This window comes from Cetorhinus maximus, chromosome 14 (assembly GCF_964194155.1).
Source record: "Cetorhinus maximus chromosome 14, sCetMax3.hap1.1, whole genome shotgun sequence".
Lineage (NCBI taxonomy): Eukaryota > Metazoa > Chordata > Chondrichthyes > Lamniformes > Cetorhinidae > Cetorhinus > Cetorhinus maximus.
In genome coordinates this window covers 115,685,527-115,705,713 of record NC_135892.1, presented here as the reverse complement: position 1 = coordinate 115,705,713, position 20,187 = coordinate 115,685,527, and the positions used below count along the sequence as shown (strand labels likewise).

The 20,187-nt window shown below is 46.4% G+C and overlaps 1 protein-coding gene across 1 annotated transcript in view; it reads left to right on the top strand.

Moving 5' to 3' along the window:
• LOC144690014 (adenylate cyclase type 8-like) overlaps nt 1-20,187 on the top strand; it is a 181,805-nt gene that overhangs the window by 17,398 nt on the left and 144,220 nt on the right. The window contains exons 3-4 of the mRNA XM_078557546.1: nt 1,346-1,470; nt 19,165-19,276. Coding sequence (XP_078413672.1) covers nt 1,346-1,470; nt 19,165-19,276 — 237 coding nt within the window. The remainder of the gene's footprint in view (nt 1-1,345; nt 1,471-19,164; nt 19,277-20,187) is intronic.

Sequence of the window (20,187 nt, the reverse complement as noted above, 5' to 3'; positions counted from 1 at the left end):
GATTAGCTGCAACCTGCCTGGACTGTACAGGTGCCATCTCCCTGATAGCTGATCCTAATGTCCCAAGAATCTAAAGCATTTTGCACCATTTCTCCAGCCATACATTTATTGGCTTTATGCACCTCATTCTATATTCACTCTCATGCAATAATTCTATACATTACCTTGGTGCCCTAGTTGAACTTACCTGGATTTATGATTTCATATTCTTTCCATTACAAAGATTGTCTACTTTCACCTCTATAACTTCTTATGTTTTAATCTCTCCATGTTTGCCACCCCTCCTATCTCTGTCATTTCATCTAGCCTACAACCCTTGAAGAAGATTGCACTTCTCCAGCTCCAGCCACTTATCCACCCTCACCTCCAGTGCTCCACCATTGGTGACCATGCATGCAGCTCCTGGGCCCTAAGCTCTGGCTTGATTTCAAAACTCCTTTGATGTGATTTGGGACTTTTTATTATGTTTAAGGTGCTACTTAAGCACTAGTTCGAATGATGTACATTTCTTCGCATAAAAGTGCAATGTTTTCAGCATTTACTATCATTTGATTTTAAACCAGCCAAGGGTCATGAGTTCCTTTAGGCTAGTTTCTGGGTATGAAATGGGCACCATGCATGGAGGTCACACACTGCAACTAAGAGGCCTGGTGTAAAACTATAACAGGGCATTGGGCCCCATTATCGTTATTTGGATGAGTAGCTGTTACTCATCACCCCACCACAGGGAAGCTGGCCTTATTTAAAATCATTAATGTTGACAGCTTGACTTGCAAACAGATGTCTCAAGGTAAAGGGTGGATAAGGAGTGGAGAACAGCAGGGGGCCTATTGCAAGCTAGCAGGAGGCCCAGGGTAAGGCCCATGAAGAGGTGGGGTGGTAATGAACGGAATGACGGAGGGGGGTGCAAAACAAAGTGAAGAAAATATTGTGGGAGGAGTTGTGGGAGAACTGTTGCTCCTCCTGGCTCCATGGCAATGAGTTTGTTTTTAAAGTGTGCCCAACAAGGGGCAATGTCTTCCCCTAGATCTTTCTATAGATCCTTATCTTGCACTGCCAGCCTGTCTGCTTTTCCTATTCTATTAACCGTCAACTTCTGCTGCTGCTTATTGTGTGTTCCATTCTCAGAAACTTGTCAGTTGATGTTTGAGAGGCCCAGCCACCCAGGTCTGTCTGAAGCAAATCATCTTCCTCTGCCTTCTGGTCATATCTGGTATTCTTCCTGCGAGTATTTGTGGTTTTATTATTTTTATGTTCGGAAGGGACAGGAAAAATGAATTCTTGTACTTCACCCTGGTCCCCTTCGAAAAATAACTTCTTTTTATCTTGTTTCATTTTTGAACAGGAGAGGCTGGTTCTCTCAGTACTGCCACGTTTCATGATGATGGAGATAATTAATGACATGTCTGAGGATGCAGAAAAGCAAGGGGCATTCCACAAAATCTATGTTCACCAATATTATGATGTAAGGTGAGTGTCTGTTGACGAGTATTGAGACTGAGCTAAATATTCAAATGTTGTGCCAGATGTGTGCAGGAGGAGTTAGAGTTACTAAGTCACAGAAGGAAGCCATTTACTCCATCAATTGTAGCATCAGCTAATGGGCACAGCTTATTTTTGTCTACCTTAACTGAACTTGTCATAATCTTCTGCACCACAGTCAAATCTCCCCTGACTCTCAGTTGCTCCAAGGAGAATTACCCCAGGTTTTTCAACCTAACCTTATAGTTAAAATTCCCCATTCCTGGAACCATTCTGCTAAGTCTCTTCTTCACCCTCCAAGGACCCTCACATCCTTCCTAAAGTGTGGTGACAAGAACTGGATGCAGTGCTCTAGTTATGGCCTAACCAGACACGGGCCAGATGTCCATTGGTAGGACAACGGGGACAAATGGTCATTGGTAGGATAGTGGGGCCAGATGTCTGTTGAATCTTAGTTACCAGTTTGTTGGATCCTGTTCGCACACTTGTTGTAAGGGGTGGCCGAGTTGGTGCTAATGATAAAGTTGAGTAGCAGGCACTTCACAGGTAGAAACTCTTTTATTTACTAAGATACTCAGCAGCAACTAAACATGTTCTTATACTTCAAATTCTATCTCTATACACTCCTGCTACTAATTACTGGCTACAGAGGTAGCCCATGCTACTCTGCTATTGGATGCTAAGATTACGTGATCTTCCATTATAACATTCTTCTTAAAGGTAAAGTTTACATCAGATTACCACATTCCTCCCCCTTTACTCAGAAATACATTTTATATTTACATTTACAATTTTCTCAAAATAGCAAAATATTTGCACTGATGAGTAATTTACAAATTTGGTCTTTCTGGGGGTTTCCTTTTGCGTGTAAACACAGAAACATAGAAACTAGGAGCAGGAGTAGGCCATTCAACCCTTCGAGCCTGCTCCACCATTCATTATGATCATGACTTATCATCCAACTCAATAGCCTGCTCCTGCTTTCTCCCCATATCCTTTGATCCCTTTCGCCCCAAGAGCTATATCTAACTCCTTCTTGAAATCATACAATGTTTTGGTCTCAACTACTTTCTATGGTAGCGAATTCCACAGGCTCACCACTCTCTGGGTGAAGAAATTTCTCTTCATTTCAGTCCTAAATGGTCTACCCCGTATCCTCAGACTGTGACCCCTGGTTCTGGGCTCCTCCACCATCAGGAACATCCTTTCTGCATCGACCCTGTCTAGTCCTGTTTCTATGAGATCCTCCCTCATAAGACCATAAGACATTGGAGCAGAAATTAGGCCATTCGGCCCATTGAGTCTGCTCCGTCATTCAATCATGGCTGATAAGTTTCTCAACCCTATTCTCCCGCCTTCTCCGCGTAACCTTTGATCCCCTTACCAATCAAGAACCTATCCATCTCGGTCTTAAATAGACTCAATGACCTGGCCTCCACAGCCTACTGTGGCAATGAATTCCATAGATTCACCACTCTCTGGCTAAAGAAGTTTCTCCTCATCTCTGTTCTAAAAGGCCTTCCCTTTACTCTGAGGCTGTGCCCTCGGGTCCTAGTCTCTCCTACTAATGGAAACATCTTCCCCCCGTCCACTCTATCCAGGCCTTTCAGTATTCTGTATGTTTCAATCAGATCCCCCCTCATCCTTCTAAACTCTATCGAGTATAGACGCAGAGCCCTCAAACGTTCCTCATATGTTAAGCCTTTCATTCCTGGGATCTTTCTCGTGAGCCTCCTCTGGACCCTCTCCAGGGCCAGCACATCCTTCCTGAGATACGGGGCCCAAAATTGCTCACAATATTCTTAATGTGGTCTGACCAGAGCCTTATAAAGCCTCAGCAGCACATCCCTGCTTTTATATTCTAGTCCTCTCGAAATAAATGCCAACATTGCATTTGCCTTCCTAACTACTGACTCAACCTGCAAGTTAACCTTAAGAGAATCCTGGACTAGGACTCCCAAGTCCCTTTGCACTCCAGACTTCTGAATTCTCTCCCCATTTAGAAAATAGTCTATGCATCTATTCTTCCTACCAAAGTGCATGACCTTACACTTGCCCACGTTGTATTCCATCTGCCACTTCTTTGCCCATTCTCCTAACCTGTCCAAATCCTTCTACAGCCTCCCTGCCTCCTCAATACTACCTGTCTCTCCACCTATCTTTGTATCATCTGCAAACTTAGCCAGGATGCCCTCAGTTCCTTCATCTAGATCATCAATGTATAAAGTGAAAAGTTGTGGTCCCAACACCGACCCTTGCGGAACTCCACTAGTCACCGGCCGCCATCCTGAGAAGGACCCCCTTATCCCCACTCTCTGCCTCCTGCCAGACAGCCAATCTTCTATCCATGCTAGTATCTTGCCTCTAACACCATGGGCTCTTATCTTACTGAGCAACTTCCTGTGCGGCACCTTGTCAAAGGCCTTCTGGAAGTCCAAGTAGATAACATCCATTGGCTCTCCTTTGTCTAACCTACTCGTTACCTCCTCAAAGAATTCTAACAGGTTTGTCAGGCATGACCTCCCCTTGATGAAACCATGCTGACTTTACCCTATTTTACCATGCACTTCCAAGTATTCTGAAATCTCATCCTTAATAATGGACTCTAAAATCTTACCAATGACCGAGGTCAGGCTAATCGGCCTGTAATTTCCCGTCTTTTGCCTCACTCCCTTCTTAAACAGGGGGGTTACATTAGCGATTTTCCAGTCCTCTAGGACACTCCCTGACTCCAGTGATTCCTGAAAGATCACCACTATCTCTTCAGCTATCTCCTTCAGAACTCTGGGGTGTAATCCATCTGGTCCAGGTGATTCATCCACCTTCAGACCTTTCAGTTTTCCTAGCACCTTCTCCTTGGTAATGGCCACCATACTCACCTCTGCCCCCTGACTCTCTTGAATTTTGGGGATGTTACTCGTGTCTTCCTCTGTGAAGACTGTCGCAAAGTACCTATTCAGTTCCTCCGCCATTTCTTTGTTCCCCATTATTACTTCTCCAGCGTCATTTTCCAGCGGCCCAATGTCCACTTTTGCCTCTCTCTTACCCTTTATATATCTAAAAATACTCTTGCAATCTTCTTTTATATTACTGGCTAGTTTACCCACATATTTAATCTTCTCCCTCCTTATTTCTTTTTTAGTTGTCCTCTGTTGGTCTTTGTAGGCTTCCCAATCCCCTGGCTTCCCACTGCTCTTCGCTGCATTGTATGCTTTCTCTTTAGCTTTTATGCTGTCCCTGACTTCCCTTGTCAGCCATGGTTGCCTCGCCCTCCCTTTAGTATGCTTCTTCTTCCTAGGGATGAACTTTTGCTGTGTCACCCAAATTACTCCCAGAAACTCCTGCCATTGCTGTTCCACTGTCTTTCCTGCTAGGCTCATCTCCCAGTCAATTCTGGCCAGCTCCTCCCTCATGCCTCTGTAGTTGCCTTTATTAAACTGTAATACCGTTACATCTGATTCCAGCTTTTTCCTCTCAAATTGCGGGGTAAATTCTATCATATTATGGTCACTTCCTCCTAAGGGTTCCTTCACCTTAAGCTCCCTTATCAAATCTGCCTCATTACACATCACTAAATCTAGAATTGCCCGTTCCCTAGTGGGCTCCACCACAAGCTGCTCCAAAAAGCCATCTCGTAGACATTCCACAAATTCCTTTTCTTGGGATCCACTACCAACCTGATTTTCCCAGTCTACCTGCATATTGAAATCCCCCATGATCACTGTAACCTTGCCTTTCTTACACGCCTTTTCTATCTCCTGGTGTATCTTGTGCCCCACATCCTGACTACTGTTCAGAGGCCTGTACATAACTCCCATTATGGTTTTTTTACCTTTGCGGTTCCTCAACTCTACCCACACAGATTCTACATCATCTGACCCTACGTCATTTCTTGCTATCGATTTAATTTCATTTCTTACTAACAAAGCAACCCCACCCCCTCTGCCAACCTGCCTATCTTTTCGATAGGATCTATATCCTTGGATATTTAGCTCCCAGTCCTGATCCCCTTGCAGCCATGTCTCCGCGATGCCCACCACATCATACCCGCCAATTTCAATCTGCGCCACAAGCTCATTTACCTTATTTCTTATACTGCGTGCATTCAGATACAACACCTTCAGTCCTGTATTTCCCGTCCCCCTTCTCATTGTTGTCCCTTTATCTGATGTGCTTGACGTTAGATTCCTAGCCCTTTCCAAACACTGTCCTATTTTGTGTTCTGGAGACTTTAATAGCCTCTCTTGGGCTCTCCTTTCTTTTCAGTTTTTTCATAATTTTCCATGAAGTTGAATCCACCCCCCCACACACTAACCTGCTGAATGAGGATTAGTGTCCTCATTCTTCTGAACTCCAGCGAATATAATCCTAATCGACTCAATCTCTCCTCATATGTCAGTCCCGCCATCCCAGGATTCAGTCTGGTAAACCTTCGCTGCACTCCCTCTACATCCTTCCTCAGATAAGGAGACCAAAACTGCACACAATATTCCAGGTGTGGTCTCACCAAGGCCCTGTACAATTGCAGCAAGACATCCCTGCTCCTGTACTTGAATCCTCTGGCTATGAAGGCCAACATACCATTTGCCTTCTTTACTGCCTGCTGCACCTGCATGCTTACCTTCAGCGACTGGTGTACAAGGACACCCAGGTCTCGTTGCACATTTCCCTCTCAATTTATAGCCATTCAGATAATAATCTGCCTTCCTGTTTTTGCTACCAAAGTGGATAACCTCACATTTATCCACATTATACTGCATCTGCCATGCATTTGCCCACTCACTCAGCTTGTCCAAATCACACTGAAGCATCTCTGCATCCTCCTCACAGCTCACCCTCCCACCCAGCTTTGTGTCGTCTGCAAATTTGGAGATATTACATTTAGTTCCTTCATCTAAATCATTAATATATATTGTGAATAGCTGGGGTCCCAGCACTGATCCCTGCGGTACCCCACTAGTCACTGCCTGCCATTCGGAAAAAGATCCGTTTATTCCTACTCTTTGTTTCCTGTCTGCCAACCAGTTTTCTATCCATCTCAATACACTACCCCCAATCCCATGTGCTTTAATTTTACACACCAATCTCTTATGTGGGACTTTGTCGAAAGCCTTCTGAAAGTCCAAATAAACCACATCCACTGGCTCCCCCTCATCAACTCTACTGGTTACATCCTCGAAAAATTCCAGTAGATTTGTCAAGCATGATTTCCCTTTCATAAATCCATGCTGACTCTGTCCGATTCTGCCACTGTTTTCCAAATGCTCAGCTATTAAATCTTTTATGATGGAATAGAATTTTCCCCACTACCGACGTCAGGCTGACTGGTCTATAATTCCCTGTTTTCTCCCTGCCTCCCTTTTTAAATAGTGGGGTTACATTAACTACCCTCCAATCTGTAGAAACTGTTCCAGAGTCTATAGAATCTTGGAAGATGACCACCAATGCATCCACTATTTCTAAGGCCACTTCCTGAAGTACTCTGGGGTGTAGATTATCAGGCCCTGGGGATTTATCGGCCTTCAATCCCATCAATTTCCCCTACACCATTTCCCTACTAATACTGATTTCTTTCAGTTCCTCCCTCTCACTAAACCCTGTGTTCCCCAACATTTCTGGTATGTTATTTGTGTCCTCCTTTGTGAAGACAGAACCAAAGTATGTATTTAGTTGGTCAGCCATTTCTTTGTTCCCCATTATAAATTCTCCTGTTTCTGACTGTAAGGGACCTACATTTGTCTTCACCAATCTTTTTCTCCTCACATACCTATAGAAACTTTTACAGTCAGTTTTTATGTTCCCGGCAAGCTTACTCTTGTACTCTATTTTCCCCTTCTTAATCAATCCCTTGGTCATCCTTTGCTGAATTCTAAAGTGCTCCCAATCTTCAGGTCTGTTGTTTTTTCTGGCCAATTTGTATGCCTCATCCTTGGATCTAATACTTTCTCTAATTACCCTTGTAAGCCATGGTTTGGCCACCTTTCCTGTTTTTTTTTTATTGTAAAAATATACTTTATTCATTAAAAATCTTCAATCACATTCAAAACCATTTCAAAAACAACATTACAAGGGTACAATCCAGGTTAAACTTTTACAAAATGTATCACCAGGTGCATCAGTACAAACAATATTACAATCATTTACAGCCTTTCATTTTGATCTGTACAGCCCGAGGGGCTCTAAACAGTTCCCAGTCTCTCGGTGCGCTGTGGTAGAAAGGTCTTAGACAGCGACCCTTCCCCATTGCGCCTTTGCGGCAGCTGCCCCAAGCTTTAGTGCGTCCCTCAGCACGTAGTCCTGGACTTTGGATTGTGCCAGTCCGCAACAATCGGTCGGGGACAACTCTTTGTGCTGGAAGACCAACAAGTTTCGGGCAGACCAAAGCGCGTCTTTCACCGAGTTGATGATCCTCCAGCTGCAGTCGATGTTTGTCTCGGTGTGTGTCCCTGGGAACAGCCCGTAGAGCACAGAGTCCTGTGTCACAGAACTGCTCGGGATGAACCTCGACAGCAACCACTGCATCTCTCTCCAGACTTTCTTTGCAAAGGCACAATCCACAAGGAGGTGAACAACGGTCTCTTCCCCACCACAGCCACCTCGAGGGCATCGTGCAGAGGGGGTGAGACTCCTGGCGTGTAGGAAGGATCTGACGGGGAGGGCCTTTCTCACCACCAGCCAAGCTACGTCTTGGTGCTTGTTGGAAAGTTCTGGCGATGAGGCATTCTGCCAAATGACTTTGACAGTCTGCTCGGGGAACCATCCCACAGGGTCCACCCTCTCCTTATCCCTCAGGGCCTCTAGGACGTTACGTGCTGACCACTGCCTGATGGACTTGTGGTCAAAGGTGTTTTTCTGCATAAATTTTTCCACCAGGGACAGGTGGTACGGCACGGTCCAACTACTTGGAGCGTTCCGCGGCAGCGTGGCCAGACCCATCCTTCGCAACACCGGGGACAGGTAGAACCTCAGCACGTAGTGACACTTGGTGTTTGCGTACTGAGGGTCTACGCACCGCTTGATGCAGCCACACACAAAGGTGGCCATCAGTATGAGGGCGATGTTGGGCACGTTTTTTCCCCCTTTATCTAGAGGCTTGTACATCGCGTCCCTGCAGACACGATCCATTTTCGACCTCCAGATAAAGCGGAAGATGGCTCGAGTGATCGCCATCGCGCAGGAGTGTGGAATGGGCCAGACCTGCGCCACGTACAGCAACAGCGAGAGTACCTCACACCTGATGACCAGGTTCTTACCCGCAATGGAGAGGGAGCGTCGCTCCCACATGCCCAGTTTCCTTTTCACCATAGCCACTCGCTCCTTCCAGTTTCTAACGCATGCCCCGGTCCCTCCGAACCATATCCCCAGCACCTTCAGGCCGTCAGCCCTGACAGTGAAGGGGACAAAGGATCGGTCAGCCCAGTTCCCAAAGAACATGGCCTCGCTCTTCCCATGATTTACCTTGGCTCCCGAGGCCAGTTCGAACTGGTCGCAGACGTGCATCAGTCTGCGCACCGACAGCGGATCCGAGCAGAAGACGGCGACGTCGTCCATGTACAGGGAGGCTTTTACCTGAGTGCCTCCACTGCCTGGGATCGTCACTCCTCTTATGCCCGGATCCTTCCTGATGGACTCGGCAAAGGGTTCTATGCAGCGCACGAAAAGGACAGGCGAGAGAGGACAGCCCTGCCTGACTCCAGATTTAATCGGAAAGCTATCTGTTTCCCACCCATTGATTGAGACTGCGCTACTGATGTTAGTGTAGAGCAATTGGATCCAATTTCGAATTCCCTCCCCAAACCCCATTTTGGAGAGCACATCCCCCATGTAGGTGTGCGATATTCTGTCAAAGGCCTTCTCCTGATCCAAGCTGATGAGGCAGGTATCCACACCCCTGTCCTGTACATAGGCAATCGTATCCCTGAGCAGCGCCAGGCTGTCAGAGATCTTCCTGCCTGGCACAGAGCAGGTCTGGTCAGGGTGAATCACCAATTCCAGAGCGGATTTGACCCGGTTGGCGATGACCTTGGACAGAATCTTATAGTCCACATTCAACAGTGAAATGGGTCGCCAATTTCTAATTTCCTCCCTTTCCCCCTTGTGCTTGTAGATGAGGGTGATGATGCCTTTCCTCATGGATTCTGACATGTTGCCGGCCAGGAGCATACTCTCGTACACTTCTAGCAGGTCTGGGCCGATCAAGTCCCACAGAGCCGAATACAACTCCGCCGGCAGGCCGTCGCTTCCGGGGGTTTTACTCTTCTCGAAGGACTCGAGGGCCTTAGTCAGTTCGTCAGGAGTTAGCGGTTTGTCTAGGCTCTCCCGCGTACTGTGGTCTAAGACCTCCGTGATAGAGGACAGGAAGGACTGGGAGGCCGTGCTGTCCGTGGGCTTCACGTCATACAGACCGGCATAAAAGGATTTGCTGATCCTCAGAATGTCGGACCGTGATGACTTTACTGAGCCGTCTTCTTCCTTCAGGCTGCTGATCACAGAGCGCTCTCTGTGTACCTTTTGGAAGAAGAAACGTGAGCACGTCTCATCCTGCTCCACGGAGCGGACTCTGGAACGGAAGATGATCTTGGAGGCCTCCGAGGCAAAGTGCGAGGCTTGCTGGCCCTTCACCTCTTGGAGCTCCTCCTTGACATCGACCCCCATCGACTGCAGCCGGAGCAGATTCTGCATCTTTTCCTGGAGTCGGGACATTTCCCTCTGTTCCTTTCTAGCTTTCTGGGTGCCTTTGCGGATGAAAAACCTCTTGATGCTTCCCTTGATCACTTCCCACCAGTGTGTCAGGGACTCAAAGAGGGGTTTCACGGTTCTCCAACCTTTGTAATCCCTCTTGAGCTCCTCAATGTTCTCTGGGGTCAGCAGTTGCACATTTAGCTTCCATGCCCCCCTGCCCACCCTCAGGTCTTCCTCCAAGTGGCAGTCCGCCAGTAGGAGGCAGTGGTCAGAGAAGAACACCGGCTTGACGTCGGTGGATCTGACTGTGAATGCACGGGACACAAACAGGAAGTCTATCCTGGAACGAATGGACCCGTCTGGCCGCGACCAGGTGTATCTACGCTGCGCTCCGTCTGCAGGGTTGCTGAAGACGTCGTGCAGCTTGGCATCCTTAACTGTTTCCATCAGGGATCTGGACGTAGCGTCCAATCTGCTTCCGGCCCTGCCGGATCGTCCAGCCGCATCGATGATGCAGTTGAAGTCCCCGCCCAGAATGACCGGCCTGGAGGTCGCCAGCAGCAGTGGGAGCTGCTGAAAAACCTCCAGCCGCTCAGCCCCTTGTGCCGGGCCGTACACGTTAATTAACCGGAGTGGAGCGTTCTTGTACATTACGTCTGCTACCAGGAGTCGCCCGCCCACCACCTCCTTGACCTCGGAGACGGTGAAGTTGCCTCCCCGCAGCAGAATACCCAGGCCGGAGGAACGAGAGTCGTTTCCGCCCGACCAGATCGATGGCCCGTGGGACCACCATCGTGACCATTGCCTGTAGGAGCTGAGGTGCGGTATCGCACACTCCTGCAGAAACAACAGGTCAGCTTTGACCTTGGCTAGGTAGTCCAAGGTCGCAACACATCGCGTAGTAGATTTAATGCTACGCACATTTATGGATACAATCTTTAAACCCATATTAAAGCATTTATTCTCCTACCAAACCCACTGTCTCTGAGAGTCCCAGACCTTTAGTCTGCTCCTTCATACCCGTAGTGAGCTCAAATTCCTTCACTTTGGATGGGCTGAGGTAGATCTCCTTGGCCGTGTTCTGCTCCAGTGGCATCTGGAGGTTCACGTAGTGAGCGGGTTTTGAGATGACCTTTGCTGGAGAAGCTTCTCCAAAACTCACCCCCTCTGGGGGGTTGCTGTTCCCGGCTTCCTGGAGCTGGGGTGCGATGATTGCCTCACTGCTCCCAGATTCCAGGGGCTGTGGTGCACTGGCCTCCTCAGGTTGCAGGCAAAGTTGGGGTGCGCTGGGCTCCTTGTTGTCTCCAATTTTCTGGAGCTCGGGTGTCTCGTCCTCCAACGCCCTGGAGCTTTGCCGCCTCTTCTGTCGGTGCCGCTCTGGCACTTCATCATCCGAAGAGCTGCTGCCCTTGTCATCCGTGTCGGATGGCCACCTTTCCTGTTTTACTTTTGCGCCAGACAGGAATAAACAATTGTTGCAGTTCACCCATGCGCTCTTTGAATGTTTGCCATTGCCTATCCATCATCACCCTTTTAATTAACGTTTCCCAATCCATCATAGCCAACTCGCGCCTCATACCATCGTAGTTTCCTTTATTAAGATTCAGGACCCAAGTCTCAGAATCAACTACATCACTCTCCATCTTGATGAAGAATCCTATCATATTATGGTCGCTCATCCCCAAGGGGCCTCGCACAACTAGATTGCCAATTATTCCTTTCTCATTACACAATACCCAGTCTAGGATGGCCTGTTCTCTAGTTGGTTCCTCAACGTATTGGTCCAGAAAAACATCCTGTACACACACCAGGAATTCCTCCTCTATGGTATTGTTACTAATTTGATTTGCCCAATCTATATGCAGATTAAAGTCACTCATAATTACAGGTGTTCCTTTATTACATGCGTCTCTAATTTCCTGTTTAATGCCATTCCCAACATCACTACTACAGTTTGGGGATCTATATACAACCCCCACTAACGTTTTTTGCCCCTTAGTGTTTCTCAGCTCTACCCATACAGATTCCACATCGTCGGAGCTAATATCTTTCTTCACTATTGCATTAATTTCCTCTTTAACCAGCAATGCAACTCCACCACCTTTTTCTTTTTGTCTGTCCTTCCTAAATACTGAATACCCCTGGATGTTCAGTTCCCATCCCTGGTCACCCTGAAGCCATGTCTCCGTAATCCCGACTATATCATACCTGTTTACATCTAGTTGCGCGGTTAATTCATCCACTTTATTGCAACTGCTCCTCCCGTTAAGGCACAAAGCCTTAAGGCTTGTCTTTTTAACATTACTTGTCCTGTTCCCACTATTTTGCACTGAGACCCTGTTTGCTTCTTGCCCTTGATTTCTGTGACTATCACTTTTCTTATTATCCTTTCTGTCTTTTGTTGTTGTCCTTGATTCCCCCTCCTCTGACTCCTTGCATAGGTTCCCATCCCCCTGCCATTTTAGTTTAAATCCTCCCCAACCACTCTAGCAAATGTTCCCCCTAGGACATCAGTCCCGGTCCTGCCCAGGTGTAACCTATCTAGTTTGTACTGGTCCCACCTCCCCCAGAACTGGTCCCAATGTCCCAGGAATCTGAAACCCTCCCCCTCACACCATCTCTTCAGCTACGTATTCATCTAATACATCCTACTATTTCTACTCTGACTGGCACGTGGCACTGGCAGAGATCACTACCTTTGAGGTCCTACTTTTCAACTTACTTCCTAACTCCCTATATTCTGCTTTTAGGACCTCATGCCTTTTTTTTTACCTATGTCGTTTGTACCAATGTGTACCACGACCACTGGCTGTTCACCCTCCCCCCTTCAGAATGTCCTCTAGCCGCTCTGAGACATCCTTGACCCGAGGACCAGGGAGGCAACATACCATCCTGGAGTCTCGTTTACAGCCACAGAAACGCCTATCTATTCTCCTTACTATTGAATCCCCTATAACTATTGCATTCCCACACTTTTTACTCCTCCCCTGTGCAGCAGAGCCAACCGTGGTGCAACAAATTTGGCTGTTGCTGCTTTCCCCTGAGAGGCCATTTCCCCCCCCACGGTATCCAAAGTGGTATATCTGTTTTGCAGGGGAATAGCCGCAGGAGATTCCTGCACTGCCTCCTGTCCTCTTGCTCTGCCTGGTGGTCACCCATTCCCTTCCTGCCTGTGGACTCAGCCTGCGGTGTGACCACCTCTCTATATGTGCTATCCACGATACTCTCCGCCTCGCGGATGCTCCACCGTGTCCCCAGCCGCCGCTCTAGCTCCAAAACCCCAGCTTCCAGGAGCTGCAGCGGGAGATACTTCCCGCACACATGCTGGCCCCGGGCACTGGAAATGTTCCCGGTTTCCCACATAGAGCAGGAGGAGCACACCACGGCTTTGCGCTCTCCTGCCATGACTTATTCCTTTAAATTAAATTAAACCTTTTGGAAGATACTGAATATCAATTACTCTTGGGCCCTTCTTCCCTGGTCCTCGTTGTTACAGAATATAGCCCCTACAAACGATGAACCACAAAATAAGACCTTAAAAACTATAAGCAATAAAAGTAGCAAATGCTTACCCGGCCATACTCACAGTACTCAAAGGATCACCTCGTTCCCTCCTTACCGAACTCCCTCAGTCATCCCTGCTCTCCCAGCTTCTCTTCAACTCCCGACTCCTCTCACGCTTCTCTTCAACTCCTGGCTCCTCTCGTGCTCCTTTTCAACTCCCGACTCCTCTAGGTGCTGCTGACTGCCTGTCCCAGAGTCCTCCTCTCGCTCTCTCCTCTAGGTGCTGCTGACTGCCTGTCCCACGGTACTCCTCTCGCTGTCTGCTGTAGAGTGTCTCAGCTCTGCAACTTCAGATGCCTTGCCAGGAACCACATTTCCTGGTGTTGTCTGAACATCAGCTGCTTCAGTGGGCTCCTGCAGATCTGTATCCTCCACTCTTGAAGGAACATCAGATACTTCAGACACATCTGTCCTAGGTTGCATTCTCTCAACAGGAAACACTGAGCTTGTGGTGAACACTGGTGGAATCATTCCTTGGTGCAGAGTTTGTCTCTTCCTGAGATGATCCACATGTCTCAGCCTTGCACCTCCACATGGTCCAGTCACTGCACTTATTTCACCCGAAAACCACTTTGGTCCTTCTCCAAAGTTCTTCACATATACCGTTTCTCCCACAGTAAATTCCCTCTCGCGGCTATGCCAGTCGTGTCCAGTTTTCTGACTTCGCTGACTCCTTTACTCCTTCCCCCCTAAATTCAGCGTTATTAAGCTCAATCTTGTCATGAGACGGTGTTTCATCAATAATTCCGCAGGATCACGCCTCTTGTTGTGTGAGGGGTGGTCCTATGATGGAAAAGATAGTGTGCTAGCTTGGTTGTTAAGGAATCTTCAGTTAATTTCTTCATGCCAGCCTTGAATGTTTGAACTGTCCTTTCGGTCAGTCCATTTGAGGCAGGGTGGTATAGTGAAGTATTTACATGAGTGATACTGTTGAGGCTGATAAACCACTGAAACTCAGCACTTGTAAATGCCGTGCCATTATCAGAAACGACCACTTCAGGTAGTCTGAAATAGCAGAAGACGTTGGCGATTTCACCTCATATATGTTCATCCATTTTGAGTGGGCATCAACCAATGAGAAGCAACATGGTTTGCATGAAAGGTCCAACATAGTCAATGTGTAACCACACCCATGGTCTTCCTGCCCATTCCCAAGGGTGAAATGGAGCTGTTGAAGGTAACTTTTGCAGTTGCTGACATTGCACATAATTCTTTACAAACTCTCTATTTCACCGTCTATCCAGGATTTTCCTGGATATGCGCTGTGTAATTCAATTAGCAATGGTTCACTTCCCTTTGGAGGTACTATTGTACTCTCCACAATAAGATACCATCCTGGCTGGTTATTTCATGTCTTCTGTTAAAATACGGTTTCATTTAATCAGATACAGGCTCTTGTGATCAATCATGAAGTACTTGTTCTCGTACTTGTGATAGGACTGGGTCCCCACTTGTCCAGTCTCCGATCTGTCGAGCGCATACCGGCGAGGAATCTCAGAAATGTAACAAAACAAGTTCTTGTGGAACTCGGGCTTCCACATCCTTTTCTTGTAAAGACAAACGGTGTTTGCAATTTGACTACCAGGCCTATGTACAAAAGTATACTCGTATGCTGCCAGAATTAAAGCCCATTGTTGTATTCTTGCTGAGGCTATGGGTTTGGCCTTGGCTTCGCTGAATAATCCTAGCAATGGTTTGTAGCCTGAAATGATAGTAAAATGGCAGTCATGTACCTATTGTGAAATTTCTTAACACCAAAGATGATTGACAGGCTTTCCTTTTTTTATCTGTGAGCATCCCTTTTCTGGTGAGGTGACATTTCTTGATATGTATCCTATAGGCCGTTCTGAGCCATCGTCCATTCGATCGGAGAGCGCTGGTCATAATGTACTAATAGGTTGGACAAGTACAACAATTGTTTGACCTTCTTGAAAGCTTCTTTCTGGGGCGCCTCCCAAGACCAACGTTGGTTCTTTTTGAGTAAATAATGTAGGGGGGCCAGTTCTGTAGACAAATTGGGCAAGAACCGCCAATAATAATTGATCATTCATAGGAATGATTTGAGTTCTGAAGTGCTCTTTGGTGCAGGTGCCTCTCTTATGGCTCTCACTTTCTCCTCAACTGGGTGGAGGCCCTGTGAATCTATCCAATGACCCAAATAGATTACCTCCCTCGCCTGGAACGTGCACTCTTCTTTTTTTAAACGCACTCCAGCCTGCAAGAAATGTTTTAAGACTTCTTCGAAGTTTGCCATGTACTCTTTATCCGTGAATCCTGTCACCAAAACATCATCTAAATAGACTACAGCCTGGGGCAGTCCCTGCAGTAAACTTTCCGTTGTTCTCTGGAAGATGGCACAAGCTGAGGAGATGCCGAAATGCAATCGAATGTATTGGTGCAGCCCTTTGTGGGTATTAATTGTGACCAGTTCCCGGGAGGCATTATCTAACTCTAATTATTGATAAGCGTGACTCATATCAAGCTCATGTATGTGGTTCCACCTGCCAACTTGGCATACTGGTCTTTGATTTTTGGTATGGGGCGTCTTGTCTAGCTTAGCTATTTTGTTAACTGTCACCTTGTAGTCTCCACAAATTCGACACTCTGGTTGGGTTTATGTTCGGGGACTATGGGCGCTGCCCATTCTGAGAACTGCACAGGTTGTATAACGCCCAGTTCATCTCGTCTGTCCAATTTGGTGCTGACCTTTTTCTCTCAATGTATAAGGTACTGGTCTGGCCTTCATGAATTGAGGGGTGGCCTCTGGATCCATGTGAGATTTCGCCTGCAGCCCCTGGATCTTCCCAAGTTTATCCCTGAAGACTGTAATGTACTTTTGTAGTAGCTCTGGTAACCCACTTGCTCTTAATTGGAAAATTTCAGCTCATTGCAATTTGATTTCGTTTAGCCAGTTTCACCCTAGGAGGCTTGGCACCTCACCTGCTACTACCATCGGGGGTAGCTTTACCGATTGGCTCTCATAATTAACAGTTACACTAGTTATGCCTTCAACTTGGACGTCTTCATCCATGTATGTTTTTAATTGGGCAGTTGTTGCTTCCAAATTTAATTGATGTTCTCCATTGCTCAGATATTTGAAGGTATGTTCCCCAATTCCTGTAGTGCAAGCTCCTGTGTCCACTTCCACTTGAACAGGTTCACTTTCACTGTTACATAGTTTGGTTCTGTTCTTCCAACCTGCAAGTTATACAATGAATAAATATCTGAATTTGTGGCTTCAGGCTCTTCTACATTGTAGATCTCACGGTTTTTAAATTTTGATTAAAAGTCTGCTTGACTCTTTCCCTACACTGTCTCATTATGTGTCCATTTTTATGACAATAAAAACACTCTAGTTTTTTAAAGTGCCAATTGTTAGAAGATTGTTGATTTCCGCCTCTGTTGATATTACGCCTCATTTTTGCTGCTGAGTTGTTTTTTTCCTCATTTTCCTGCTAGCGGGGGCTGTTTCCCACCTCTCAGTAGCGTATTGGATTTTCGCGCGCTTTTTGGCTGGGGCTTCCCGCCCAATGCGGAGCACGGCGCCATTTTGCGCTCCCTGTATGGCTTCCGAATTCCTAACTGCGCTTTCCATTGGCAGTGCAATCTCTAGTGCCTTCTTAAAGTCCAAATTTGTTTCAGATAACAATCTCTTCTGAATTGTGTCCTCATTCATACCGCTCACTAAGCAATCTCCAAGCATATCGTTTAAGGATGTACCAATCTTATAATGCTCCGTTAATTTCTTCAAGCTTGCTACATAGCTCGCAACTGTCTCCCCTGGGGTTCTAATTCTTGAATTAAACTTGAACCTTTGCATCATTACTGAGGGCTTTGGTTGGTAATGGCCCTTCACCAGGTCCACTAATTCATCGAAATTTCTCGAGTCTGGGGCAATGGGTGCCATTAAACTTCGAATCAAGCCATAAGTCTTATTCCCACGTGTATGTAAGAGGATTGCCCACCTCGTCTCTTCCCCCGTAATCTCATTTACTTGGAAAAAGAATGAGAGACGCTCAATATAGTGGGACCAATCATCTGTTGCTGGATCGAAAGGATCAATTCTCCCGAATTGCAGCATGCTGTGAGGGAGTTACTTTGACAATTTGAAAGGAACTTCTACATACAATTGCTGTGCGAAGTATGGTGTCGATTTCGTTTCTCTTGTTTGCTTCTGTTTAGCTTGTTTAATCCACATTGCCAATTTGTTGGATCCTAGTCACCCACTTTGTTGGATCCTGTTCGCACGCTTGTTGTAAGGGGTGGCTGATTTGGTACTCATGATATAGTTGAGTAGCAGGCACTTCATAGGTCGAAATTCTGTTCATTTACAAAGATACTTAGTTAAGCATGTGCTTACACTTCAAACTCTATCTCTATGCATTGCTGCTACTAACTACTGACTACAGAGGTAGCCTGCGCTACTCTGCTATTGATGCTAAGATCATGTGATCTTCCATTATAACATTCTTCTTATAGGTATATTACACATCAGACTACCATGATATCTAATGGAAGGACAGGGGGCAGGTGAGCATTGGTAGGATGGGGGACAGATGAGCATTGGTAGGATGGGGGACAGATGAGCATTGGTAGGATGGGGGACAGATGAGCATTGGTAGGATGGGGGACAGATGAGCATCGGTAGGATGGTGGCTTGGGTGCCAAACAGGCATTGTTAGGACAGGAGGGTGCAGATGTGTATCGGTAGGACATGTAGGGGTTGCAGACATGGGGACCACACATACATGCCTGGTTCTTCTGTATTTGAACAATACATTTTACAGGTTGGTATGGTTATGTTGTTTAAATTTCTGTCAGGGTGAGACAGGGAAGATAGAAGCAGATGTTGCCTGTAGATGAAATTCTAGAACAAAAGGCCATAGATACAATATTAAATATAAGAATTTAAAAAAAAGAGGACAGGAAAATCTTCTTCACACAAAGGGTTGTGAGGCTATAGACTTCAGTTTCAGGGTTAGCAGTTAAGGAAGAAACAATGTCAACATTCGAGATTAGATTGGAAAGGAGAATGGGGGAAATGGAGATGCAAGGAAGTGTAATCAGGGGAGTAAATGTGATTAGAAGTATTTGCTTCTGTGGAGTGTAAAGGCTGACATGATCTGAATGGGCTGAATGGCCTGTGTCTGTGTTGAGATTACTATGTATTTGTTAGATTTGGCTGGAGATGTTGAACTGATTCCAATGCCCATTTTGGGGTCATTTGTTCACTGACTGGTGCCGTTTGGATCAATTTAATTTGCTTTTGCATGACTGAACAATTAGCTTTACTCCCACTTTCAGAGAGATATTCCCTTCACTGAATCAAGGACTGTGTTGTTTCAGTGACAGGAAGTACCAGCAGCTGGGAGTGGGGGTGAAGTTACCCTTCAAAAGATGAAAAACAATTGTAATCAACAACCTGTTCTTCTCCAGCATTCTATTTGCAGATATCAAGGGTTTCACCAAACTGTCGATGATACTGACGCCACACGACTTGATCAACATGCTGAATGAACTCTTTGCACAGTTCGACGATCTGTCTGAGGTTAGTTGAGTTCCATTCTCCACATCTGGAATTGGGGAGATTCCATGATAGCTTCTCTATGAACACTCCGCCTAACAAAGTGGGAGGGATGCTTTCCTGTGTTAGTGGGAGAGGGTGGAGCAAGAGCAGTGGCTCCTCGGGGAGCAGGGTGGTTAAACCCATTCCCTGGAAGCAGCTTGATAATTGGGAGGCAGGAAATTGGATGCTGAGACAGGTTCTTTATGGGCCTGCAGCACCTTAAAGGGGAGGTGCAAATTGCTTTTGTGGTCTAAAGAAAGAAACAAGACTGTGGAGCTCTGGGAAGATGTCTGGGAAACAAGGAATCCAACAGGCCCCAGGTTCTTTAAGTGAAGATGCTGGTGGAGAAAGGAAACAACAGAGGACAACCTGTACAGCACCTGTGGTTCCATAGCAAATGTTGAACAGCCCTAGCAAGAACTGGCACAATATGTTAACATATGCAGCATTATTCCCAGGATCTGGTTGCTGAATTGAAAAGAAATTAATGCTCTCACTTGGACTGTTAAGATAACACTATCTTCAATCTCTCATTATTTCTGCATCAACCCACTTGACCCTTCCTTGGCCTAGATTCATCAATCCACCCTCTCCCCACTTTCTCTCTTGGGACAAGACTTCAGTTCAAAAGTATGCCATGGTCCTTTTGAATTTTATTTAATTTTCCTCAGTTCCAGCTATTCTCTGAGGTAAGACCCTGTTTAATACCTCTTGACTGCAGACATTTCAGTCCCTTGTTCTGGTTGCCTTCTCAATGCTTCCCAGCTAATTCTGCTGATTGTTTTCTTTGCCACAAAGCCCTGTGAGCAGATTTTTCCATTGTAGATGGAAATTTTTTCCACAGCTGGAGGCTAGAGCAAATTCTCCAGTTTCTGTCCCCTCATAAAATCCAC